Source organism: Drosophila suzukii, chromosome 2R, assembly GCF_043229965.1.
Source record: "Drosophila suzukii chromosome 2R, CBGP_Dsuzu_IsoJpt1.0, whole genome shotgun sequence".
NCBI lineage: Eukaryota > Metazoa > Arthropoda > Insecta > Diptera > Drosophilidae > Drosophila > Drosophila suzukii.
Genome location: NC_092081.1, coordinates 11,438,833 through 11,465,667, shown reverse-complemented (window position 1 = coordinate 11,465,667; position 26,835 = coordinate 11,438,833). Strand labels below are relative to the sequence as shown.

The window sequence follows — 26,835 nt, the reverse complement described above, 5'->3', positions numbered from 1 at the left end:
AATTTTAGCACACAATTTATAAGACATTTGTCTTATCTTTTAAGACTAAAATATAGCTGCACTTAAAGTGATCTACTTTTCTCGGGGTAGGGAAACAATGTGTAGCCAAAAGTCAACGGCAATTAATGTTTAAATTGCAATTTTCATCAACTGTCACTAATGAGTCAGTCGCAGAAATAAAATAAATTGTTGTAATGTCTTAACAAACTTATGTTTTTGCGCACTGATGCGGCGTGGGAACGAAGGAAGTGACATCCAACACTAAATTTATCTGGCTCGTGTTCAATTTAAATTAAATTCACGGCATTAAATGCCACATTTGTCTACATGAACACATATCTTGATTGGCATGCCAGCTGCTCTGCCTCTGTTTCGTCTCTGATTATGATGTTCTACTTAAGCAATTCGATTGTTACCTCGGTCATTCTGGTTATTTAACGACAAGAACCATAGTCGCGAAGGGACTGGCACTATCCGCTGATAGTTGGTACTTGGCGTCGGCTAGTGGTAAGTTCTCCCCCAAGTACCGGGCTTATTGATGGAATTGCCAACTGTTTTTTAGATTCGGAGCCATGGTCACGTCCAGTTACCAATAACTCTGTTGGCCAGCAGTTGGGCCCTGTAGAGGGATTGTGATTCAACCAGGTTAGAAATTGTTACATTTTAGTGATATAATGAGATATAGTATTTTATTGCACTGAGATGTTATATTAATTCTTGTTGATAATATAATATTTAAATAATTAGGTTTTTGAAAAAGCTATTGTTATCCAATAAAATGCTATAATAACATTTAAAACCTACATCAGTTTTATCATAAGGAAAGCCTCATAAAAACATAACATTTCGATGAAATCACAATGATTTTTTAGTATTATATAATATTATCTTCTTAAAAAACCATAGAAAATAGCTCAATACTGATTAAGAACAGCGAATATATCAATTTCGATATTATTTATCCTCGGCACGCCTTTGCATACTAGTATATGACCTTTCTGGCTGTCAAAATGCATTTTCGCCTCGCATTACTTAAGTTGCTCCCCATTAATTTCCCATAGCCATTTCTCTGATCTCTGCCCAAGTGCGTTTGTCTCCGCCGGCACAAGTATTTTGTGCAAATTAAAACAAAAATTGGACATAACATAAATATCCGAGGCAGAACAAAACGAAGGCAGGTGAAGCGGTGCGATTTATTTTTAACTGCCCAATGCTTCTACATATAGGAAATTATGCAAAAGAATCTCGCGCTGCAGCCGAGTGCAATTTCGTTTTCGTTTTCATCTGCCAGAGATGCCAGCGTCTGCGCCGCTCTCTTGAGTCATTGCACTGCGAGAAAAGAGCTTCACATATATAAGTTTAAAAATATTTAATCGGGTTTGAAGAACGATTTCCTCAGTAGAAAAAAATAGTTTAACTTATTTAGAAATTTTTCCTGCATTTTGAGATATGGTCAATCTAGGAGTAATTTTTATAAAAATGATGAACAATTACTTATTTTATATTTATTTTAAGCATAACCATTTCCCCATCTCAAAGTATGACATATCTAGAACTTTCAGAAACATTAATAAAATAAAAAAAAGTCATTTTTTTCCGATTTCTTAACTATAACTTGGGTTTTAGTACAAAGGCAATCGAACATTTGATATCTAAAATAATGTTTTTTAAAAATAAAAAAATATATATAGGTATTTTATAGTTTTTAGAGTGGTTTTCACATGAAGTATATGTTATTTTAATAAAACTCAATTTTTATAGAAGTAAGTATCTCTAGTTACTTACAACTTTTTAATTAAAAGTGAATGTGTAAATAATTATAACACATAAATCTTTATTTTTCCTATTTTTTAGATCTCTCAAGTTCTGTAATTCAGTAATTCATGGCATATTTCTCCCAGTGTGGCTGCCGGCTTGGAAGCGAAGGGGGTGGCACTACGTCATCAAAATCGGACCCACAGCTGCGCCACAACGATGACGAAGAAACGAAGGCAACAACACCGAGGCAGCGACTGAGCAGCGGAGCAGCAGAAGCAGAAAAGCAAGTAAAATCCACATGCCAGCGGAGTGCTGCCTCAAATGTTCATGAAACGCGGACGCGTGTGGACGTCGTTTTGCGCGATACCCGCTTCGAAAACAGTTTGAAAATCCGAAACGGTTCTGTTCGATTTGATCGGTTTGTTCGGTTGATTCGAAACGAATTCTCGGGCCGTGCATGTGTGAAAGTGAAAACGAAATTAAGAATCAAAATGAGCACGGTGCATAAGTTTCCTTGACGTTCGCTTCGGAAAATCCATCTCAAGAAAACTGAAAGAGCGTGCGAAAGCAGAAAGGCCAATTGTGAGTGAGAGCTGAAAAACACACACGCCAAAAATATAATGTTGAAAATATCTGGCTATTTTTGGAATATATATTTGTTTTTCCCACACGCTGCATTGGAAACTTTGTACCACAAGTGAAGCAACACACAAAAAACCTCGAGAAATGATAATGCTTAAAAAATGCGAGATATACTTACGCTTTTATTGATCTTGCATTTTGTTTTCCAAAACTTTTCAAAAACAAAACAAAGCCATCTGAAAAATAAGAATACAAAAAACGAAAGACGAGAATCCAAGGCGAAAGCCAACAGCCAAAGTGAAATGTTTTTAATGGGCAATCAGAAATGATGAAGATCGGGTAGATATATCGCGTAGAACGAGGAAAGAACGCATTAAGGCTGTACAATGGCGATACTTTAAAGATCTTGGAGGGATCTATAGCTAAAACCAGAGTGTATATCAAGATTTAGTACATTTCCGGAAATACCCATTGCTCAATTTTGGATACACAAAAATATTCCCTTTAGATTCCGATTACTTTCCTTTTAGCTGCACAGAAATAAATGGGGCATTCACATTTTCTAATTGATTTAAATAAAGTTAAAATATTATATTGAATATAAATTAAAAAATGTACATTCGAGATGCAGTTGAAATCACATCGCAAACAATTTTAATACAGATTTAATATGTTTAAATGCCATGATAATTTTTTTAAATATAATTTAGTTTAAATTCTAAAACCAGTGATCATTAATATCAACTTTTTTTCTGTGTGGCAAAGTTTTCGTCTTTTTCTGTCCGATTTCCTCCGAAACAACAACAAATACAGGCATTATGTATATATCCTCAGTGTTGTTGTGCTTTGGTGCTTTGTATTTTGTATCTGAATTCGAATTTGTAGTCTTGTGTCATGCGATAGGTGGTAACGTTTCGTTTCGTACGGGGTATTGAATTACAAGACACCAAAGTGCGCGCCAAGCGAACACGCTCGCTCACAGATACCCACGAATACATGTACAGCGAGGTGTATAAATATATCGCAGTCCGATTCTGAAGCATGCGTATCCAATGGATGCGAATCGGCCTGCAAAGCGGAGGGCCCAAGAATATATCCGAACTGAGGAGTATCCGAAAAGAACTGTGAACCGGTGTAATTAATTGTTTTGGGGCCGAACAGTATCCGGTGATTGATGTAGCCAAAGTTCATTTGTTTACAGTGGCAAGATCAATGACTCGGCGCGCCCTATAAATACATACATCCCCCCAAAAAAAAAACCTAAGCTAAAACCCCAAGTGACCCCTGGCCTCTCTTGTGTTCCAGTTTCACCCAAAAGGAATATTAAATATCCAGTCGAAATGTCCGCCAAGACGTCCCCATCGTCCACTTCTCGAGATGCCAACGTGGGATCCTCTAGTGCGATTCCCGTTCAGATCAAGAAAGAACTGCCCAGCGACGAGATAAAGGTGAGTCTTGTGAATGAATACTTTGAGATACTTTCTTGCCTTCTAATTAATTGCCCCTGTCTGCACATCATGCCGCCGAGTATTCAATAACAAGGATGCTGACAAAGTATGGAAGCCAAAGAGAGCGTTGAATTTAAAAATAAAGAACGATTTTCTCTCTCTCTTGGCGAAATTTGTATCTTGAATTGCGGCGAATTTCATATACTTTGAATTATTGTTATTTGTTTTTGTGTTTAGATGGGGGAAAGGTGAATAACACCCACTCGCCATTTGCGTCTCTATATTTCACGTTAGAAGTAGCTTTGAAGTGGATCGCATAACCCAGTGAGAGGAAATTGGCAATTTATTTAACCACAAAAAAAATTACAATGTGTAATAAAAATATTTTGCATAATAATTTCCTATTTGGCCAAACTTTTAAAGGACATTTTCATTGATTTGCTATAATTTGACTTCGGTTTTAAAAGTGGATTGGTGAAAAACACCCACTTGCAGTTTCCTTACGGCAATAAATTCGCCTTGAGGCAGATTACTGCCTTACCAGGTAACTTGTTTAATCAATTAAAAGTATATATTTAAAATAAATGTTGTCACTTTGAAATGCAAAGGATCCAACTAAACATGCGTGCCTTGTTTGAATACTGCCCCTTCCACACAGTAAAATACCTTTGCATCATATCTCATATCCCAATTATTTCATAAATTCGAATCGTGAAATATTTGGGGATGCGCCCCCCTCATATTTAGTTTCCATTTACAATAAGCGATTCCAATCATAGAAGCATTTCCAACTAATCGGAAAAAAAGAGTCGTTCTTAAAATGCCTGGCCAAAACCAAAAAAATGTTTTTAAAAATACACAAAAACTTGAAATAACAATATTTTGCATATTTATTTTCAATAATCGAGGTATTTGTTTGAACCTTTAATGGACATTTTTATTTTGATTATATTTTGTTTAAAATTATTAAAATTATATTTCATAAATAAAGAAAACACAATTTTTTGAGTGACTATAAGTTTGCATTCAAAACTGAAAGGATCTAATAATGCATTCCACCGAATACTCCCCGTTTCACAGTAATATACCTTTGCATCACACCCCATATTCCAATTAGTCCATAAAAACGAATCGTGAAATATTTGGGGAACTGCATGTTGCACATAATTAGTTTCCATTTACAAGCGAGCGAATCCAGATAAACGAGCCAAACGAGTACTTCCAACTAAGCAGTGAAATCAAAGAATCGGATTCGAAATGCCGGGGCCACAGAACCAAAAATCGTTTCGGCTTTCAGTTTGCTGTTGGGGTATTTGGTACTTTAAAATGTTTATGCAATGGCAATGATAATACAACACCCCCGCTGCACAAAATTCCTTGCAACTTTGTTTCGGACCGGGTCCGGAATTTGTAAGAGGAGTTGCCGGTTGCAGCTGAGGAGATTCAGATTGCGATTGTGATTACGCGATTACGGGCCGTAAGTCGAGCGGGAGTTGGCGGTAATACTATATTGATAAATTTTTATAATCATTTTAACGAGTGAACGAGCGGGTCCGATTCCGATTCCGCCCCCTCAAACTCTTCTCATCGCCCTCCGTCCTGGCCATCCGCATTTGCTTTATCCGCCAAATGAGCAAAATTAATTTAATGCCACAGACAGGGACAGGGAGTCCCGTCCCAGAGCAACATTTTTGCAGCACGTGTAACCCGATCGGCGAATTGAAATTATACCCCTTGACTTGCAGTTGGGCGCAATGATACTTATTGTCGGGCATAAAGAGGGGAAAAACAAAAACAAAAGCGGCGGCGGCAGCAAAACCAAAATTATTATAATGAATGAGCTGGTCGGGGGCTTGGGAACCGAGTATCCGCTGGGGACTGAGGTTGGCGACTGGTTTTCTAGGTAAACGTGGGATTTATGTGGATATCTATATAGTTGTTCATGTCTGTCGTACGACATTTGTACTGCAATTGCGAGCTTGAGGCTTGAATTGGTCCCTGACACAGTAATATATTTAATGCAAAACAGTGTCTTAAATATTTTATTGTAATTATTGGATAAATACCACGCAAATCTGAGATCTGTGTTGGATTTCTAGTTTAGTATTAATGAGTACTGTGAAAACTCTATAATAAATTAATTCAAATTTTGTATTATATCTTTTTGTACATTTATCACGTAAATAATTGAAGGAATTCTTTAAAATTCCCATGTTTTTATTTAGTTTTACTGTTCCCGGAATTAATACTGTTCCATATCACTTACTCGTCTCTTTTTTGCCTTGTCGTGAAATTTCCTTTCACTCCGGTTCTCAATGTCGCTCAACCGCCTTTGAGTATGCAACACTTTGCTGGCTAAAAATATCAATTAAAAATATTGTAATTCATACCTTCCATTTTTGCTTACCTCACCCAGTTTCGGGTTCGTTTTCAGACTTTTAGCCTCCCCGCCAGCTCCCTGGCCATAATTACAAGCTGCATTTGCTGCAAAGACAGCAAACAGGACAAATTTTTACATTTAATGGCCCGAAGGCAGAAACACACAGAGCGTAATTAAACAACAGCAATAAATCGGTTGAGGGTTAGGGCTAAGGTATAAGGTATAGGTATAAGGGGAGCAACACGAGCGCGCTTCATGGGTGCAATTTGATAGGACTGCGGTAAGGCGATATCCTTCAAGGTTTTCGCTTTGCGACCGATGTCAAGCTGAGGCTGAGACTGAGGCTGGGCCATATATATCTACCGAAACGGATGTCTTCGAGGCACACACTAGGCATTATCCTGGGAAGCAAATCAATAACTCTTTGTGGGCGGAATGTGGGAAAACATGGTAAACAAAGTCCAGTGTTCTATATTATTTTATGGGAATTAATTAAAATGTATTGATTCATTATCCTATACCAAAAATCTAAATATATCTACTTCTTTTTTCCAATTCTGGGATTTAAGAACTCATCAAAATAATTAATTATAATATTAATTTAGAATTTTTTTGAGATACTTGTTGCAGTTTCTAACCTTTTCTGTTTCTCTTTAACGCTGCAATTATCCCTTTGAATAATTTCTGATTAAGTGCACTACTATGTTTGTTGCACATCTTGGCATTCTGCAGCCATTGATGTAGTCATATAATATTCATCGCCTACGAATCGCCACCGTGCTAAGTGATGGCAGACTCCAAGCAACATTCTATGCATATAATCCAGGGTTCCGACAGTGGGGATTGGGTTACACTCGCACAACCGGGTGTACACAGTACACGGATCGGATCGGGGAGACTGCGAGGGGCCAGTTGACAATGACGATGACGATGACACAATGACTGGCAGCCACTCAGGAGGGCAAGGGACATGGGGGGGTTTTGGGGCAGCGGTGGCAACTGGGCTCAAATGTCGCCGCAGCAGCAGAACTTTAATAACAGCGCCGCAGATTGAGTTACAAACAAAATAGAATATGATAAATTCTACACAAAACACCAGGAACCAGAGCTCAAAGGTGCGACGTGGGGGGGTTTCGAGGGGGGTGGTTATCAAAGGAGGTATCGTATAGTGTTGCAGTGCTCCCTGCCACATGCAACATGCCCCGCACCCACTCCCACCCCCGAAACAGCAGCTCAAATTAAAATAGCGTTAAATTAATTCGAGCCACTGCCGATGGCCCGGCATTACGAAAGCGAACCCGAGTGGCCAGGAGGCAATGTGGATGGCAGGATCCGGATGGATATGGATGGATGAATGGGTGGCTCAAGGCCCTTGACTCTGCCAGGTGGCAGGTGCCTCGAAATGCAGCAGGTGAAGAGATCGATGTTCGTGGGGGCCGATATACAGTTTCCTAATTTTCACAGTGATTAAATCATTTGACTTAACTCTAAGCAGATGATGAAAAATGTTACTATTTTTGGAGAAATTATAATGATATAGAAGTATATAAGTATACCTGCTTACTTCGTTTTTGATCCTAACGTGTGGTATTTGCGAAATATTTAATGTTTTGAACAATATCTTCGAGAGTTTGTTATCAATTATAATTGCTATTAAGCAAATATTAGTAATGATAGTAAAGAAAATCCGCTTAAAATATTTTAATAAATGTCTTAAGTACTAAAAAGTTATAATGAACACTTCCTTAAAGGTAACATTTAATTTTTTATTAATATTTAAGTCATAAATTAAGATTGAGGTCTTAAATGTATTACCAAATTCTGGTGTTGATCTTACAAAAATCGGAATTAAGCAAAGTTTATCCTAAAAAAGTCCTTCTGACCTACCGCACACAATAAAAATAGTGAATATACTAGCAAGCCATTAGGTATTTCATTCCCTCCTCATGAGTGCTTTGAGTTCATACATGTATATATATCTCCGTCTGAACGGTGAGCCACCCATATCTGGTGAACATTAAAATGAAATAGAATATATCAGGGGGTTGGGAACTGAAAATTCGCAGAGCAAAAGCAACAAACGGCAAAGGCCAAGTGTGTCATGTAAGAATTCAAAAGAAGGACGCGCGTCATTCAATCCTGAGCTATCGATATTCGATTACAGCAAACTAAAAACCGACTGACTCTGTGCACGAGTCTGAGAAAACTAGCGTAATTCTAGAATTTGTTGCCATTGGGTGTTGTTTCCACCGCCCGACCATATACATATACTCTTTCGGGGTGGCGTTCGAGGGGCCTCGGATTGGATTCGGTCCGGACACCAGCTCTGCTGCAGCTCGGTTTTAGTTCGCCTTAGTCTCAGTTCAGTTTACTGGGTTCAGGGTGAGTTATTATAAGCGTATTGGGTTGCCCATCCCGCTCCTCCAGCCCCCAAGTCTGGGTCTCGTTGCTTTGGCACTGCCAGCATTGCCGCGTCGTGTACTTTACATTATTCTATTAGGTTTCCTCGCCGGTAACCCTAGACGTGTATTAATGCGAGCCACTCGCATAACAGGCGGCTCCACTGCAGCGGGATGAGCCCCCTTGGATGTCTTCGGATGGGTTCGGAAGTAGGTCAGGAAAACGAAATCAATTTCGATCGATAGGTATAGTTGGGAATACTTTTAGTCAGTTACCGGAGGATGGTATATAACCTTTAAAGATCCGAACTCTACTATTTTCCTTAGAATGAGTAACTTTACTGAAATATTATTGATTCCAGAAAGGTATACCCTAATAAGATCTATGTAATCGAAGATATGTACAACATTGCCTATCTTACAATGGCTCTGAATGGTGTATCTAAGTTATTTAGATGGCTTAACAAAAAAGAGTTTGAGGGTAACCCTATCCCATCAGACATAACATTATTTCTCCCAGTGCATTCAATGCCAGACAAAGAACGAACTTGGCTGTCGACTTGGAGTTCTCAGTTCCCGCTACTCACCCGTCAAGTTGGTTCATTACGATTCATAATAAAAAGGGGAATACGATATGTTTTTGTAAGTTGAGATTTTGCGAAATGAAAGAAAACACAACCAACTTGAAACAGTCAGATAGAGAACGTGAATTGCAAATGTATCCACTGGATTCTTGGGCAATAATTACGAAAAAGCAAAATGAAAATGAAAAGCCAACCATGAATCTGAAGAGATCCTATTGCTTGGCGGGCGGGGAAAGAAGGGAAATTCGAATTGGAAATGTAAAGGTAGACGTGTGTGTTTGTATACTTCTTAATACATACTACTTTCATACATACCACTGGACGGGCAGAGCGAATCAGATCCCAATTCCATCAACAACAACAGACGGCATACAATTTCAGTTTTTAATTAATTGATTTTTATTCGCATTTCGGTGTAGAGTTTCAAGCATGGGCGCGAGTTTGAATGTCGCTGGCGGAGAAGGCACTGAAAAAAAAACCTAAAATAACGTTGAAATAAAACAGCTTAAAAAACTTGAGCTGGTAACAGAAATTGAATAATATTTTTATAGCCTCTCTTATAGTATCGTTTCTGATCCTATAAATAATATATATATACTTGATCAGGTTCGATCCTGTCATGTCCGCCTGTCCGTCCGTATTTCTGTTTGTCTGTCCGTATGAACGCAGAGCTCTAAGAAGCTAGAAAGTATGACACTAAAATTTACTTTCAATTTAAAAGTGGGAATCAATATAAATATCTATATTTTTGTAAATGATATTGTAATAATTATGATATTATTATAATATTATTTAATTATTATAATAATATTTTTTCCTGTGCATGTCCCCACTTGTCCGACCTCTCTGGTCTCCTCCACGAACCCGTTGAGCCACTGTCAGGCAGCAGAGAGCTGAAAAACTGAACGAACGCACAAATCAGAAATTAAAAACCGAACATAAATTAACAGACAAATGATACTAAAAACCGAGCTGCCGAAAGAGACGGCGCATGGGATAATGAGAGAGACGGAGGGAGTGGAGTCGTATCTCCAGCTCCGTACCTCCATTCCTCCGGTTACGGTTACTGCAAGATGCTGAACTTGAGCCGAGCGTGCGTCGCCATAACCCCCTACCTCCCTATAGAGATATATATATCCATCCCACCTGGACGAGGTCGCACCTGAGGCGTGTAATTGATACGCACAGGCAGCCGTCTCCGGAGATTTTATCGTGCGAATTGTTAATACTCTTTTCGCTTCTCGCAGTTCGCAGCCACAGACAGCGAAAACCTGAATGCGAATGCGATTGTCACCGATACGCGAATTTCAGGAAAATAACCAAGCGAGCGTGTGAGCGCTGTTCATGGAGTGCGAAAGAAAGAGGTGCTCAAGTGCGAAAGAGATGGGCTTGGCGGTGCGAAAGAGAGGCCCTTACGGGGGTCCGATAGAGACGGCGACTTATTAGACGACTTGCATTTGTCAGCAAGTTGGCAGCAACGCTTAATTTGAAGAGTATCGGGTGACGCCGGGGATATCCAGTTTGTCTGGAGCTCGTGATAGATGCAATGAAGGCGATGAATCATCTGGCCAGCATTGGCCAATTGTGGCTTTGGCTTTGGCTTGGTCGCGCGGACCAATTTCCCCTGAATCTCAGCACTGGACACCAATTGTGGTCACATGGCGTATGAGCAATTTGGCTTTCTGCAGAAGCAGATATCTACGGGAAAATGTAACGCAAAAGGGCTACAGAGAAAGAAAACACCACATGTATATCTGTTTAAATGATAGTGTCAATTTTAGTGCATAATATGTATGGTATCATCTTCCTAATGATATATGAAAATGTTTATAATAACACAGAGAAAAATATACAAGTTCATTGTTCTTGAATTAAGAACATTCGTTCTTAAAAACCATGTAAGTATCAACAATCTGAATATTAGAGCGAAATGTTGAGAAGATAAAATTTTAAATGAGTCTATTTAACAACTTTTATAAGTATACACTACTGACTGGATTATTAGTTTAGTTGTTGAGATATACAATAAACATACCGCCAATTTATCTTTATTTAAATACAAAGAAAACATTTCCATCTTCAAAAATGTTTTTCTTTTTTTAAGAATTTTCTCTGTGAAGGCTTAAATTGAAGCATAAGATCGAAGATTTGTTTCTATAAAAGTAATAAAAGGAAATCATTCAATCTTTAAAATTCCATCAGTTGTTTGTGTTTTTTTCTTAGCTATTGTAAATATTATTATCTGCTAACCCTTTTTAACCCGCCACTGACTAAAGACTTTGTGCAGTAAAACCACGTTAAATTTGAGAATTTCAATGTAACCTGATCCCGAGTTTGTGCAGCTCTCACAGCCTTGTGTGAAATTCGTATGTGCAGCACAGGCAGGCACAGAAAGATACATATGTACGTATATCTCCCTTGGGATTGGAATGGAAATGGGAATGCAAGAGCCAGAAAAGAACAGCTTCAAAAGCCGCAAATGCTTTCTGCATCTTGAACCTCAGGACGGAGGCTGAATTTTCGGCTTAAATTTAAAGCAAAGAGGCAGAAGACACACGCAAAGCGGCAGAGCTTGTCCGGGGGTATTGGGTATCAATGTCAGTGCAGGCAGAATCAAAACAAGGGGCGGAGATACAAGGGGGGAGATGCCCATACCCTTGCAAAGGAAATATGCAAATGCCACCCACTCGGGCCCCCCGAAAAAGCCAAATAGACCGGCCCTCTGGCCGTAATGAAGCGCTCTGTTACCTGTTTGTGAGGCGATATGTTTGTGGAAAATCGGTTGTGTGAGGTGTTTGATGCGTGGCTTTATCCCCCAGAGTTATCGATTACCCTGCAACTTTGCGAGCCTCGGGGGAAAATGCTTTGATACGGTTAGATAAGGACTCGCATAATTGGACCTTGAGATCAGAGGTCAACGGGCAAGGGAATCTATAATTAGTGAAAGTATCGTTGGCTTTGGTGATTCTGTTCTTGGTCTCTCTACCCCTTATGCATTTATTAGTCTCCGTTTCAAAACCAGTAGTTGGCCGCAGCTTTACACCTGCCTGGCTGGGCATTACTCCAAGTTTCAGGTGCTAGTTAGAACACGCTGAAAAATACAAATAATTAGATATTATGTTATAATAAGAAATGCCATATAAAGCCACATTACTACAAAATATTTATAAGCCAACAATAAATTTGGTATATCCCTGTATGTAAAGTATATTAAAGCAAGGGTGGAAACCAAATGGCAACTATTATTGGTCATTTTGTGAAAACAAAATCCTGAAAATAAAATAAAATATAAAGAATCCTGGGTTGCGGGAAGTATAATTTAATCTGATAGAATTACTTTCTAAAACTGCATTACCCAAAATGCTACGGAACTTATCTTCGGGAATGTCTGATGTGAATCCACTTCCCCATAACTCATCCTCCTCTGTTTGTCTTCTCCTTCCAGGAATTCGCGCACAACACCATGAACGAGCTGCTCGGCTGGTATGGATTCGAGGGTGTGGATGTGGATCGTCTCGACCTGACAGCCAAGACATCGCGCCTGCTGCAGAGTGCCGCTGCCGCCGCGGTGGCCAGCCAACAGCAGCAGCACCACCAGAGTCACCAGAACCAACAGCACCACCAGATGGAGCAGCATCCCAGTCTGGAGAGGAAGCGGGGCAGTCTGTTGCGCAGTAGTCGCAGTTCCTTGGCGGCAGCCTATCACAATAACAACAATAATGCCAGCAGCAACAAGAACAATGGGGGAGTCGGAGGGGGCGGTACGAGCGGTGGGAGTGGCCGGAAGGGCGGTCTGCTGAACTGCAGTAGCACCACCACCACGCCCTCGGACCACGACACTCGCAGCTCTCGGGAGGAGGACTCCAAGAGTCCGCACTCCATCGGGAAACCAGCGGGAGTACCGCAGACGGAGGAGAAAATAGGTGCGTATGTCACGGATGAGGATATCAGAACGTACTAGACCTTATATAAATGATCTTCAAATAAATTTTATTAGCTAATCATTTTATATTTTATAAAAAATATATATCATATCTCTAGCTTAGTCGATATCCGCTTGTCCATCAATTATTAAAGCTAACTCTCTAACATTTAGGATTTAGCATACAGATTCTAATGGCTCTATAGTCTATCTAGAGCCCTCATTTTAGAAAATGTTGTTTCGGCGTAAATTAAAATTGATGTTATAGATCAATACCTATCTGCATTTATATTATCATACCAATCGCAATATTATTTAAAAAGTTATTATTATTAGGTAGAAAAGGCCTTGCATGGTCAGTTTTCCTTGTTTTTAGTATAAACCATGAATTTGATATAGGATAGATGCGGTAAGAATTTCAGGAAAATCTTTCCCTTTAACAGCACGCCAACAAAGTGAGAAGGTACAAAAATGTATATTATATTTTATTTTAAATTTTTTTTGGGGCATGGTAAAACTAAATAACCAAAATTAAAGTCATGGTGCAATGGGTAACTCGAGCCTAGAGAGCAACCGAAAATTGACAGCCAAAGTCAAAATCAAAAATTTGTAACCGACCTAAAAACCTCCCTATCCTAGCCACAACCCACTCACAATCTGCTTGCTTCTGGGGGCTTTTGTTTTTTGAACGGAATTCGATAACTTGGACTTTTGTGCTCCCCCGAATCCCTCCAATCCTTCAGTGCATTCGGAGCCACAGACAGGCTCGACGAAACTGTGCTAACTTTTCATCAACTCCTGCCGGAGTTTTCCGATGCCTGCATTATCGAATAACAGATTCATTAAGAGCCAAATATGGTTTACACATTTTTGGCCAGCAGGGAGCAGGAAGTGCCGGGCATATTAGGAATAGGATATCCAGAGCTCAGTTTGTATGGCAGCCGGAGGAAATCCAATTTGCAATTCGGTAGGAATTAATTTTCGTTCTGATAGTACTTTTATGATTTCAAATTGTGGCATGTTTTGTTTAATTCATGGCTTGCAGGCTATGCGTTACAGGAAACACTTTTTTAATTTTTGTGATATACTTTAAAAGGCTTGTAGGGTTTTCAAAAAAAGAAAATCTTTTTATTTTGTACTTGTATAAATTACTTTACACGCCCAAAACTTTAATTTAATTGGACCTAAAGTTTAGGAGAGAAAGGAGTTCGAAGTTAGCACTTACACCGGGTTTTTCCTCGAAACCATTTCTTGGAAACCGGTGAAAACATAACCTCAAAAAGTTATGAACGTTTTAAAATTTGTTAAACATATTCAGCATATTAACATAAGAATACTAACATAATTATATATAATATTTGAGAGAACAATTTTTCGATTTTTTATGATTTACATATTTTAGTGGTTCTTAAAAAGCAGTAGATTTTGAGGTTCACTGTACCCAGTTTTGATATACAAGATTTTTCGGAGCCTAAGAAAAAATGGTTTCAACTGGATAGTCTTCAGTATTTTTGATTGCGGTTTATTTTTATTTATTAATATTGTGTCCCCTTCAAACCCGTTAAAAAATGTTTATATTTATATTTAAATAAATATACATTTTCTCATATTAGGTGAAAGTATTCAAAGGATTCTTATTAAAGTTAGAAAAAAGTTATACCACTTTTACTAATCATATAATCCCTTGCCTCCTCCACAGACTTCAGCAACTGCTGCTGGTGCCATCGACCGATCGCGGAGAATGCGCCGGATTACCTGACCAGTTGCGACGGACCGCGATACTGCTCCGAGTCCTGCTTCGCCCAGAGCCGGAGGGCGTCCTTCAAGAAGGCCAAGACCTGCGACTGGTGCAAGCACGTCCGCCACGCGGTGAGCTACGTGGACTTCCAGGATGGCGCCTCCCAGCTGCAGTTCTGCTCGGAGAAGTGCCTCAACCAGTACAAGATGCAGATATTCTGCCACGAGACGCAGGCCCACCTCGACATGCATCCGCACCTGAGGGATCAGGCTCTGGACGCGGGCAGCGAGGCTGGTCTGATTACGCCGGATCTATGGCTCCGAAACTGCAGGAGTCGCTCGGCCTCTCCTGCCTCCACGCTATCGGTGTCTCCGGGTCCACCTGCCATCCCAGCGGCGCCCAGTCGCTGCCCAGACTCGCCACCTAGTCATCATCCCAGCAAACCCCTGATCTCAGTGGCTCCCGTCTCGAAGTTGCTGGCCCAGAAGAGTCCTGGCCCAGCCGGAGTACCGCCTCCACCGCCGCCGCCTGCCCAGCGGCATTTGGGCGCCAAGATGGGGCGCCGGAAGCGTCGAGGCCTCTCCTCCTCCTCGGGATCGGAAACAGTTGCCAGTCTGCTGCAGAAACAGCAACAACACCAGCACCAGCAACAGCAGCAACATCAGCAGCAGCACCAGCAACATCAGGCGACTCCTACCTTAACGGCTGATTTTGCGGGTTCCAGTGTTCCACTGCCACCTCTCTCGCCCATGCCAAGTGTCCAGGAGTCACCACCACAGCAGCAGGCTCCTCCTCAGGTGCCTCCACCACAAGCTCTTCCACGGGGACCCACGGCCATCCCGGCCAGCTACTTCGCCACGCCCTCGAACGGAGTGCCCATGGGCCATCCATTCGTGGGACGTCCTCCACCACCGCCGCATCACTTTATGCATCCTCCGCCGCATGGTATGATGCCCCGTGGATTTGGTCCACCCTTTGGGCCCCCACTTCCTCCACAAATGCCCGAGCTGGGATCCCTGCTGGGTGCTGTTCCGCCGGTGACCGTTATGGTGCCCTATCCGATCATTATCCCCCTGCCCATACCCATACCTGTTCCGCTGCCAGTGATGGATTTCTACAAGGCTCACCTAACTCCCGAGCAGAGGAAGCGTTTCGACGAGGAGCGGGCTGCCCCGAGCAGACAGGAAACCCAAGGAGAGCAAGAGCAATCACTGGAACCGCTGGACTGCAGCAAAACCAGAAGTGAGCTGGAGGAGGAAAAACCAGAAGTGGAGAAACCAAAGGAGCCCCGCGAGGAGTTGGACAACGATCAGGAAGAGGATGACAAGGAATCCATACCAAAGACAAATCCAGACAGGGACACCACCCCGGCCTCGCCATCAATCTCGCAGGAGTCGTCGTCTTCGCCTCAGGAGACACACTGCATCGTGCGGGATTCGGCGCAATCCGAGCCGGAGGCGGACAGCCAGAAGCTGCCCAAGCTGAAGATCACGCGGCTGCAAACCAAGCGGACGCTCATCCAAACCAAAGAGGCGGCGGCCGAGTGCAGTCGCCCGCTGCGCAAGCGCAAGAGGATCATCGACTGCGATTTCCAAAAGATGTCCGTCAAGGAACCGGAAGTGGCCACAGATGGCTCCCAGAGCAACGGCAGCAGCGTCAAGGAGGCGGATCCGGATGAAGAGTGCAATACGAGCAGCAACCACAGCAGCAGTGGGCATGCTAAAGCTAAAAAGTAGATGTAGACCTTAGGTTTTACCCTTAAAAAGTAGTAGAATGTATTTATCTATGTATGTGAGAGCGTGTGTCAGTGTGTATGTGTAAGCGGAAGCGGAAATGGAGTCCGGAGAAAGAAATAGAGAGCTAGCGGAAGGCACAAAGTGCATGCGGTAATTAAAATTGAATCTTAATAAACTAAAATATAACTTATTAAAGGAACAAATTTGTAATTATTGGTCGAAAGCAATCTTAATCCAGCTACGTACAAAATAAAAGTATCCTAGATGGCCACAAAATATTTTCATATAAACTTTAATATGATTACATACACTTCATTCAAATATCTCGTTTTCCTCGAGGAGTTCCAAAAGGAAATTAGTTTTAGGTGCTTAATTTTATCGAAACTAGCTGCAGGCACCAACGATATGTATAGTATGTTGCCAAAGCAATCAATTGGCTTCAAACATAACTATAGTCATTAACATTTGCCAAAGCCACTATTCAAAGCTCATTACAAAAATTTAAAAGTTAATTCAAGAGGATTTCTGGATCGTTGCAACCAAAGGTTTCTGGTACAGACACTGTAACACTTAAGATTAGATCGCAGCTTAGTTGTAGAGGTCCCACAGGGATATCTGGCTGTCCATGCCTGCTGCCGCCATGATGGGAGCCCGCCACATGGCCACCTGTTGACTGGAGTAGGCCAGGTCCATAACTCCGCCATTTTTATGCTGCGTGAGCACGGCTAGAGGACGGAGGCTCTTCCATGAGAAGATCCGAATGCGTCCGTCCCAGCCGCCACTGGCGAACACCTTTTGGTCGGACCGAATACGGACGCAATTCACGCCAGGATTCTTGATGCACAGCTCCGAGCCCTTCTGCAGTTGCATCGAGGGTCTTTGGTAGCTGAAACTAATCAGTTTATCGGCTGTAAATAGGAAAAACTTGGCTAAGTATCGGGGGAAATGTATTCATACTCAAATTTGGACTTACTTGGACTACCCACAATTCCTCGATTTGTAACCGGATCATAGTCAACGGACGTGGCATCCTGGGCCAGCTCCAGCACATCCACAATGACGCCCGAGCTGATGTCCCAGGTGAGGAAGTGACCCGACTCGTAGCCAGCTAGGAGGAACAGCTGCGAGGCGCATTCGAAGGGCTTGAAGCAGGTGACACTGCCCAGTTTGGGTAGCTGCGGATCCTCTGGGACCAGCATCTGGGTTGGGGCCGCTGCATCTGTCACATGGAGCACCCCGATGGAGGATTCATCGCAGGGATAGAAGAGTAGCTGCTCGTTGGTGTTGCTGGTGCCCGTGTGCAGGGCAGATCGACAAAAGCCTAGGTGGTTGCCTGGAATGCTGCGCTCCTTTACGTAGCTACTGCCGCCGATGGAGAACATGGTGATGGTGCCGCCCTTCTCCTGGGTCACCAGGCGATCGGGGGTGTGGTGCAGGCTGGTTATGGGGTCGGGTCCCACCTCGAAGTGCAGGGCGGAGCGGTTGGTCTGCAAGGGGAGCAATTAGGAGTGGTTACTTATTGGATTTAATATTTATAAATTATATCTATATAGGTGATGACTTGTCACTGATAACAAGTACAAAAGAGTAAATAAACAAGAAACTAAAAAATTATTAAACTAAATATTATGATCTATGGTTGTTTTTTTAGGAACGATTGATTCTGTTATGAATTATAATAAGCCTATGTACTTTCACTTGCTTTTAAGTAATAGCAAGCATTTGGTCTATTTTATCAACCTTGGCACATGTATAACTTTTTATATTACATTTTAATTCTATAGCTATCTTAAGAATGATAAGTCTAAAATAATGCATTTCTTGCCACTAAGTTTCTTTGAAAAAATTTGGCACCGGCAGGGCGATGGTGCTATAAATATTACAAGACAGTTGGATCAAGATCGGACTATAAAACATGTATTCGAACGATCGACAGGTAAGAACATAAAAATATACAACTAAAAACTAGCATTTTACTAAATATTTTAACTGGTCTTCGATCACTTTAGAACTTTATTTAGTTCCTTATCAATAGGTAATGTAAATATGAGGTTATCACCTGTAAGTCCCAAAGGAAAACACTGCCTTTCACAGTTCCCGCCAACAAGCGATCGTTTTCCTGAAAGCAGAGTGAGTTTACGGCTCCCATGTCGGGTGATCGCAGGCTGAATACGGGATCTGGTGGTAGCACAGCCATAATTAGTTTTGTTTAAATTAATTAACTAAAGTGAGTTTGTTTTTGTTTGGTCTCGTGGTAGTGTGGCCGTTGCGGGAATTTTCAAAAAAGATAAGAACAATACTATCGAATTTTAATCGAGAGCGTTGCCAGACTTTGCTGTAGTTCGGGGTAAAACCACTAGAGGGCGCTGCATTTGGCGCACTTCCATCATAATTCTAGCGATTTACCGTCAGCAGAATAAAGCCATACTAGTGTTGTTTAGATTTATTAACTAAAATGAAGTTGGTTTTTTTTGGTCTCGTGAAGTGTAGCCGTTGCGTGAAAGTTCAAGAAAGATGGGAACAACGTTATCGCTTTTAAATCGAGAGCGTTGTCAAGCTTTGCTATAGTTCCGTGCAAAACACTCCAGAGGGCGCTGAATTTGGCGCGCATCGCACAAATTTCAAACGATTGGCCGCCAGCAGCTGTGTGACCCAACGCAAGACCCACGACGAATGTTTTTCTTTTTCACTAAACGTAGTAGCTTCTTGCGGAGAAAACGAGCTTAAAATTTTACAGCGAAAAATCATTAAGTCGCTAAATGCGCGGACTATTAAAAAACATAACGTGCACCGAAGGCTTACGCGGCTTTAATGGACTTTGTCAGCGGTCTCTCGTCTCTCATGTGGCCTAGACGCTAAGGCCCGAATCGTAAAAGACTTGTCAGCCGCGCGCACTTGGCCAGATTGCGAGCAAAGAAAACAGCCCCAAAAAAAGAGATATACTTATATGTGTATATATAGAGTCCATTCTGCCGGCCGTCCGCAACAAAGATCGCAAAATAAACATGCCATAAGCTCGTTAATCAATGCTAAGTTGACAGTTTTAAGTGGTTTTAGCGAGCCAACACCAGCGCAAACGGCAAATAATTCGGAGACTCCTGTTGTGCCGCAGGCTCAGCATGATTTACGGTCCCAAAAAAATGCGCTATATTTTAATTGAGTGCAAGAATTTATTTGAAATTTGAATTCTTTCGTTTTCGGCTTTTGCCAAACAAACCGAATTTCGAAATGAGTTGCCAAATCATTACCTGCAGTAAGTAAAAAATTTAAAAATGTGAATTTTGAAATTTCAGAAGGTTCAATAAGAGTCCTGTAACACATTGTTTTTTACACAGATTTTAATAAATTTCAAAGTAATTCCAACAAAATAGAGAACAACCAATAAGAAAATTAAACTTAAATATTTATTGCTTTGGTCGACCAAAATAGGACGTTTTATTTATCATTTCCAATGCAGTTGAACTTCCCTAAGTCGTTGTCTCCATAAGTTGAACTAGTTTTATTGGCAATAGAAAAAAATTAATGCTCATAAAATATACTTTATGACTCATTCTCCTTAACTCGAACATGCAAGAGTTATTGATCTTCGAGCAATATTTCTATTTTGAAGTTAACTTATTTTGCACAATTACGATAAGTCGATATCTTTAGCCATTTCACAGGTGCTCACTCTCGGCATTTCAACTGCACTCTTTCGCAGTTGACTAGACAACTAAACGCACTCGGTAATTCGATTTGGATGCAACAAGTTAACACGTTTTCCCTTACCTCAACCCCATAAACCCAACCCTTTTAGCCCCATTCAGACGTCTGGTAAACAGTTGAAAATGCGGCTATAAGTTCATTTAACTGCCGAGCCAATCATAAAAAGGGTTCAAGCCCGTATGACCATTCCAGCTCATTTGCTTTATACTCGGTTAATTTTTTTTTGTCTCCCACAGGATAAAGGAGGAGTTGGGGCCAGAGGTAGCTGAACGACAAGTCCATAAATCTTTTCGCCACAGAACCAAAGGCACGAATTCGAATACGAATACGAATCGGTGGAAGTGAGGCGTTTAAACTATTTATGCATGTTGGGTAATCCATTTGAAATGGGTCAACGACTACAACAGCAATAACAACAACAACAGGAACGGGAACAACGAGCTCATAAAACTCCTTAAACGTTTCCAATAACCCAACCCAGTTCGAAGTTGAAAGCATATTGGCTTGTTACCTTAATGAAGTCATAAATTTTCGCTATCGCATTCGGGCCATCTCGGCCAGAAAAGAGAGTCCCCAGTACCACATTGGAGTCCCAAGCGAGTCCCCCGAGCTACAGGTTTCTAAGGAATTCCATTTCGGGATAGAATATGCTCCTATACCAAGTGTTTTGGCACACATACGCATCCGTATGGCCGATAGTTAATCAGGCTTATGCTGATATATGCTGACAGAGCCGGTCTCTGGTGTAGGCCGCCACTCTCGGAAAAGGATATAGGTCCTCATTTCGGAGGATGGGCTTTGTATCCACATATCCACATATCTACATCCATGGCTACGGCTGTGGATATCCCCTGCTGGGCGAGTATTCCGCGTATTTGCGAGGCGGGCTATGAAAATGAAGTTATCACGCGACAAACAATGTCTGCTCGGGCCCTGCCACCAATAACTTTATATGGTTGTCATTATTAGTCGGAAATTAAATGGCCCCGGCCACAGAGGACGACACTTGGATGACTACCCGACTTATTTATGTGCTACCTTAATGGAGCTTCATCTACTCGAAATTAAGACGGCGATTTGTTCTACTCCCCTGGCATCTGCGATCCAACTCCTTCCCGTGTTGAGTTTTTATTTCGCATTACTTTGCCATCTCCATGAATCACTCGATGGGGAAAAAGGTAGCGATGGGGTCTAGGTGCTGGTATTTTGATTTGGAGATCGCCAAGGTAGGATCGCCGGGCAGGAGGCATTCCAGAATCAGAAGGAATTAAGGTGAAGTGATGGGGAGATACAAATGGCTTAGGGATTTTGGAAATAATTTTTGTGACAAATTTGAAATTAAAGAAAAGTCCCATTAGGATTAAGAAGAATATACCTAGAATAACGCGCACCTATTTTAAAAATACCGTCTTTAGTTAAATTTTTGTTTCTGAAAAAGGGTAGGATGAGTTTACAATCTGTGTTAAATCTTTATTTTTTCTAATTTTTAATATTTGTAGTAAAATCTTTATAAAGGTTGCTATTAAGATTAAGATCCGAACTTCGATATGATTACTTTTATATCAATCAAAAAAGTAGTGAAGAACGAAATATTTGGGAAAACCCCCTAACCTTTTTAAGACACTTGCAAACAAATACCGGCACTATTTTTACCCACTTTTGCTTTCTTCTTTGCTACAATCCCATGGAAAGTGATTGGCGAGACTGATGCAATCAAAGTAGAAACCACAACAGATTCCCCAAAATAAGTTGGAAACTCCGGCCGAGCGCAATCAATTAAAATATCGACGTCTATCAGCGTTATTATAAATCAAACGATAACATAAAATTGACACTAAAGGCGTTTCGACCATTTTTCATGCCGGCCAACGTCGACGACGAGATTAAGGCCTCGGATATAGAGATAGATATTTGGCATCCGAGCTCGGTGGCCAAACTTAGATGGAGTTGGAGCTGGAGTCACATTTTGGGGCACTTGAGCTCGCGCCTGAACTTTGCTTCGTATTTATGCAAATTATCCGTTGCCGGACGGGAAAAACTGGTCCACAAAACGGCAACGCAAGGCGAAGTGCTCTCTGTAATTGATCAATTTCCGCCGAGCAGCCAGACCGGATCGAATCGAATCGAAACGAAACGAAACGGATCGAATAAGATCGGATCGATCGGCCAGAGAAGTGAGAAGTTGACAGACCCGCAGGTTGCCCAGATACGATTCGATCGGATAATGTGATGGCCACTTGATCATCGGCTGATTTATGGAGTTCGACGAGGGCTTGGCTAATGAAATGCCACTTTAGATAACATATTTTGTGGCCGTTTTGTCTTTAACCAGCCAGGGCACCCACCATATCCATATAGGGCCTATGGAATGGAGAGTTATGACACCTGGTGGAGGTGCACCCACATTGGACATTCCACTTGATTGCCCCCGACCCTCGGAGCGGCAATCAGACGCACTCAGCAAAAGTGCCAATCAAGCGCAGGACATGTGGACAAAGGATGCGCTCGTCTGCCCATAATCCTGGGTGTGAATGTCGAGTAGATAGGGACAGTTGGGTGGGGCACTGGACGGCGGACGTCGGTCCTCGGACATCGAAGGGCCTGAAATCGAAACCTTGTCGCTGGGGTGTCAATAACATTGTCCGTGCGACTGCCTCCGGGCATGATTGTTGTCGTCGTTCTGGTCGTTGTTGCGGCCATTGATGATGTGAATGCGTTTTCAGCTCCATTGAACCGGCAGAAGCGGCACAGTGGACCTCAAAATTTGGGTATCAAGTGTGCCTGCTGAAAGAAGTTTAAATTCCTGTTAAAGCGACTGCCTCTTTTCGTCATAAGATAACACAAGACCATAACTATAAAACCCCTACCATAAGTTTACAAATAGTAGGATATTTGTTGAAGCTCAATACACATAAAACCTTTATTTATATACCTTCTTGCAACGTATTCATACCACTAAACTTGCTCCACCGTTGCCCAGAAATTCCAATTTAATTGCGTGAATCAAAGTTGTAAATCATTATGCTAAGTGCCCTTTAATGTCTCAAAATGCAGCTCATTTGCAAGTGCAGGTCCCGGGTTTCAGTTCCCAGTTCCCAGTTCCCCAAAGCCTCCAATGCATCCACAATATGGATATATGGCCCCGAGGGCAAATAATCATGTCGGAACGGACAAGGCAGGATGGAAAGCATGGAAAACGGGAGCGGCTTAAATTGCTACTGGCCAGGCTGTTGGCTGACATAACCAGAGGGTTGAGATGGGTTGGGCTCAGGTTGGGTTTGGTTTGGCCCGGCTTGGTGTGAGCTCGCCTCCAAGAACTACTTTCAATTATCAATTATGAAGTTAATATCTTCTTCAGGCCGAGCCTGCAATTTGAATGCCAAGAGGTGTCACTAGCCAGTTAGTGGCCATTGGCTAGAGTTAATGGTTCAATCAGCACTCTCTTTCAAATGGGCCTAAATGCAATTGCGGTTTCCATTACCATTTCGGGACATAATGAACGGCGCTCGTTTAATTAAAACGCCGACTGACCGACAGAAATCAATTTATCTGTGGCCCCAAACCAAATTGCGGTGCCAAAAGCCCCTCATCATGGGGCGAGGCCATCGCCATCGCCATCAGCATCTCATTGTGCATACGAGCATCGGTAATTGGGGGCCTGGAACTGAAGCTGGTACCTCCTGCCATCCGATAAACACCTTAAATATGAGCCTGTTAATTACTGTAATTTGCTGCCAGCCCCCTGAATCGAAATGAGCCACTAAATGCGACGACAATCGCAACATTTGCCATCGCCATACCGCCCTGGAGGATTAGGTGACCCAGTTCCGGAACCAATGCGACAGCTGTCTTTGCGGGGCATGCAACATCAATTATTTAGGGCCATCAAACTTGGGGGCAGCCGACCGAAAGTGCAAACAACTATGCCCGAAAGTTACACACAAGTCGCATGAAATATTGACGCCAGTCGGCACGAAAAAGTAAGTTGAAGAAAATTAAACCAGGCGAAAGTTAGGCACTCTAAGGAGGGAGTTGAATATATTATAAGTTGTAATAACAGAGTGGTACGTATATTTATTATTATATTGCCCGTTTTGTACACGTTGATGATAAAGAATGCAGAAAGGCAACTTCCACAATGAGCTATTTCTAAATCAATTTTGTAATGATAATAACCATCAATAAGTTTTTTTATAAATCCAATATAAGATTTAGATTTCATATTTCATATTTTTTGTATGCTACAGTATTACATGATATATTGTTCTATCTGAATATGTCCCGTTTCTATTTCCCCTATCACTGTAATCAATCATGCAAAATTGTGGGAGTTGCATTGTAGAGTTATCTGAGCTTCTGGATCCCACATCCTACAACTTCCTGTCCTGTTGGGATATGCAGAAAGCTGTGATATTTCATATTTCAAGCCAAAACTCAGTCCACTGGCGTTACCTACTTTTGGAACTATTTGTAACTGTCGTAAAGACGACCATGACTTTATCAGATGGCTGTCATTGGGATGGCCACCACCTAAGGGCATGTGAGTTTCGATGATAATTTATTTTGCCAGCTGTGTGTGGGCGATTATGCTGCTGCATGTTGCTGTTGCAGTTGTTGCTGTTGCAGTTGTTGCATGTTGCTGCTGCGCCTGTTGATGTTGCATGTGTTGAAACTTTGAAGTGCGTATAATTCATTTGGTGCCGTGCTTGAGTGACCCAACAGACGCTGACTGACTGACACAAACACAAAGTGGCTGTCTGGGTCTTTGGAGAACCCGCAACCTCAGAGTCCAAAAGCCCCCGAGCTGCAGTCCGTCATTCATTCAGTCAGGCACTCAGAATTGGGCTGCAATTTTCCTCGGCATTTTGATAAATGGCGTTAAAATATTTCACGGGCCGCTTGTCAATTTGATTTTCGATTCTTTGAAAGTGAAACTTGACCCATTAGCCGGACATTTGGGTCCGAACGATCCTTCTGATTTTCGGATTGAAACATCCAGGCCATTCCGGTGGCTCATTAAATGCTGCAGTTTGCAAATCAAACCGGTAGTGAAACAGGAATGGAAAACCATTGACTCCAAAAACCCAAACCGATCCCGGCCAGCCAACTATTTACGAGATAAAAGCACTTACGATTTCATTAGCCAACTGTGCAGCAAAACAAAATCACTGGCAAAAGATATATCGGTAAATTAATATTTGCCTGCCATCGGGTGACAGACGGTAGTAAAAACGAAACTGGTCCCCTGGGTCTCTTTAGTTTCTCTCTCTATTTACATTTCATCCATTTTAGCCTGGGAAGCGAAAAAGGAGTTGCTGCGAAAATTTGTGTCTCGATATTAAAATCAGGCATTCGAGTTCGTTTGTGGGAAATGATTGCCTGATTGATTGAGGAATAAACTGATTGAAAAACCAAGACATAAGCTTAGATTTCGATTTGCAAAGTTAGGTCACTCGGGAATTGATATAGGTTGGTTTAAACATATAAATTCAATTTAGAAAGGGAAGACTTAAGATTTTATATTTGTGTTTTGTTAAAAAATAAACAAGGAACTTAACTTAATAAAAATGTTTAATAAAAGGTGCACAAATTTCACCAAAATTAGCTTTTTTATAAGCTTTTCAAATCATATTTACTATGGATGAACTACTTCAAATTTGTTTTTCTATTGCAATTACAGTTCCTAACAAATTTATAAATTATTTAAAAAATACAATTAAAGATCCTTTAAAAAAGAGTTGGTAATATTTATAAAAGTTAACAGTTAAATAACTAAACGGATTATTTTAATTTTTTTTTATAAAAGATAAAAGATACTTAGTTGCTCAATCCCAGTCCTTTTAGCTCATGTTTTTTTCAGAATCAGTTGAACCCCCAATTACACTCTTTATCAGAGTAATACCTCATAAACTAAACAACCTAAAAGTGTGTTAACATGGAGGATCAGTGTCAAAGACTTACCTGCTCATCACCTTCTAATCTGCATTCCCCCTGGGCGCCCCCAAAGTCCCAGCTTTGGTTGATTTTCCAATTAACTCGTCGCGAGTTGAGCACTGATCGCTTCAATGAACGCCTCCCATGGACGGGCAACTGCTGCATTGATTTGTCAAATTGACAGCAATAAATCCATCACAACCAGTTACAACTGACAGTTAATCATAAGCACCGCTGACAGGTGGGTCCCGGCCAGCCAGCCCCGCCACTCCCGAACCACCTGAATGTGGGTAATGTATGCGGCTGCCAATCAGCCGATTGTCTTGATATATGCGCCCATTGACCAAGTGGGGCTTTTGGGCTCGGCCCAGTGCAAAATGTTGCACCAAATTAATTAAAACCCGTGAGCGGCTAGTGCAGCCACCCACCACCGAACCTCGTAAACTCGGAACCTCGTAGCCTCGGAGCCTCGTAGACCTCGTAGACCTCCGAAACCTCCGAAATCATCGTGGTGTTGGGTTGGTTGGTTGAGCTAAGTGAAACCACCCGACGGCGACGTGGGACGCCTCTAATACCCAAAGCCTAACCTTGTTCGCAACTGACACTTTGCTAAATGCCTGCCCCGAGGCACCGTCGAATGGAACTGAAA

At 41.7% G+C, this 26,835-nt stretch overlaps 2 protein-coding genes across 6 annotated transcripts; one reads left to right on the top strand and one right to left on the bottom strand.

The window, feature by feature from the left end:
• The first annotated feature begins 414 nt into the window (after positions 1–414).
• On the top strand, positions 415–16,750 carry Sobp (Sine oculis-binding protein). 4 transcript variants are annotated; one of them, XM_070995170.1, is made up of 6 exons: positions 415–507; positions 563–645; positions 1,902–2,041; positions 3,646–3,788; positions 12,597–13,074; positions 14,773–16,750. In XM_070995170.1, the coding sequence occupies exons 4-6, from the start codon at positions 3,681–3,683 to the stop codon at positions 16,545–16,547; spliced, it is 2,361 nt and encodes a 786-aa protein (XP_070851271.1). In that variant the 5' UTR covers positions 415–507; positions 563–645; positions 1,902–2,041; positions 3,646–3,680; the 3' UTR covers positions 16,548–16,750. The 4 variants fall into 4 exon arrangements, with proteins under 4 accessions (XP_070851271.1, XP_070851269.1, XP_070851270.1 ...); XM_070995168.1 differs by having other exon boundaries at positions 1,855–2,041; XM_070995169.1 differs by having other exon boundaries at positions 1,855–2,045.
• A 73-nt stretch (positions 16,751–16,823) lies between these two features.
• On the bottom strand, positions 16,824–26,390 carry LOC108009972 (guanine nucleotide-binding protein subunit beta-like protein 1). Of its 2 annotated transcripts, none has more exons than XM_070995171.1 (3): positions 26,214–26,390; positions 17,521–18,034; positions 16,824–17,455 (listed from the first exon to the last, which is right to left on the bottom strand). In XM_070995171.1, the coding sequence occupies exons 1-3, from the start codon at positions 26,349–26,351 to the stop codon at positions 17,136–17,138; spliced, it is 972 nt and encodes a 323-aa protein (XP_070851272.1). In that variant the 5' UTR covers positions 26,352–26,390; the 3' UTR covers positions 16,824–17,135. The 2 variants fall into 2 exon arrangements, with proteins under 2 accessions (XP_070851272.1, XP_016930224.3); XM_017074735.4 differs by lacking the exon at positions 26,214–26,390 and adding an exon at positions 18,607–18,824.
• Positions 26,391–26,835: the final 445 nt, after the last annotated feature.

What these genes read in the sequence shown, in the direction of transcription:
- Sobp (XM_070995170.1), top strand. Translation starts at nt 3,681, where the DNA reads ATGTCCGCCAAGACGTCCCCATCGTCCACTTCTCGAGATGCCAACGTG. An exon ending in TGCCCAGCGACGAGATAAAG is followed by an intron (nt 3,789 to 12,596) that starts GTGAGTCTTGTG and finishes TTCTCCTTCCAG; the next exon opens with GAATTCGCGCACAACACCAT. An exon ending in GCAGACGGAGGAGAAAATAG is followed by an intron (nt 13,075 to 14,772) that starts GTGCGTATGTCA and finishes CCTCCTCCACAG; the next exon opens with ACTTCAGCAACTGCTGCTGG.
- LOC108009972 (XM_070995171.1), bottom strand. Translation starts at nt 26,351, where the DNA reads ATGCAGCAGTTGCCCGTCCATGGGAGGCGTTCATTGAAGCGATCAGTG. An exon ending in GATTAGAAGGTGATGAGCAG is followed by an intron (nt 18,035 to 26,213) that starts GTAAGTCTTTGA and finishes CTCCCCTTGCAG; the next exon opens with ACCAACCGCTCCGCCCTGCA. An exon ending in AGGAATTGTGGGTAGTCCAA is followed by an intron (nt 17,456 to 17,520) that starts GTAAGTCCAAAT and finishes TCCTATTTACAG; the next exon opens with CCGATAAACTGATTAGTTTC.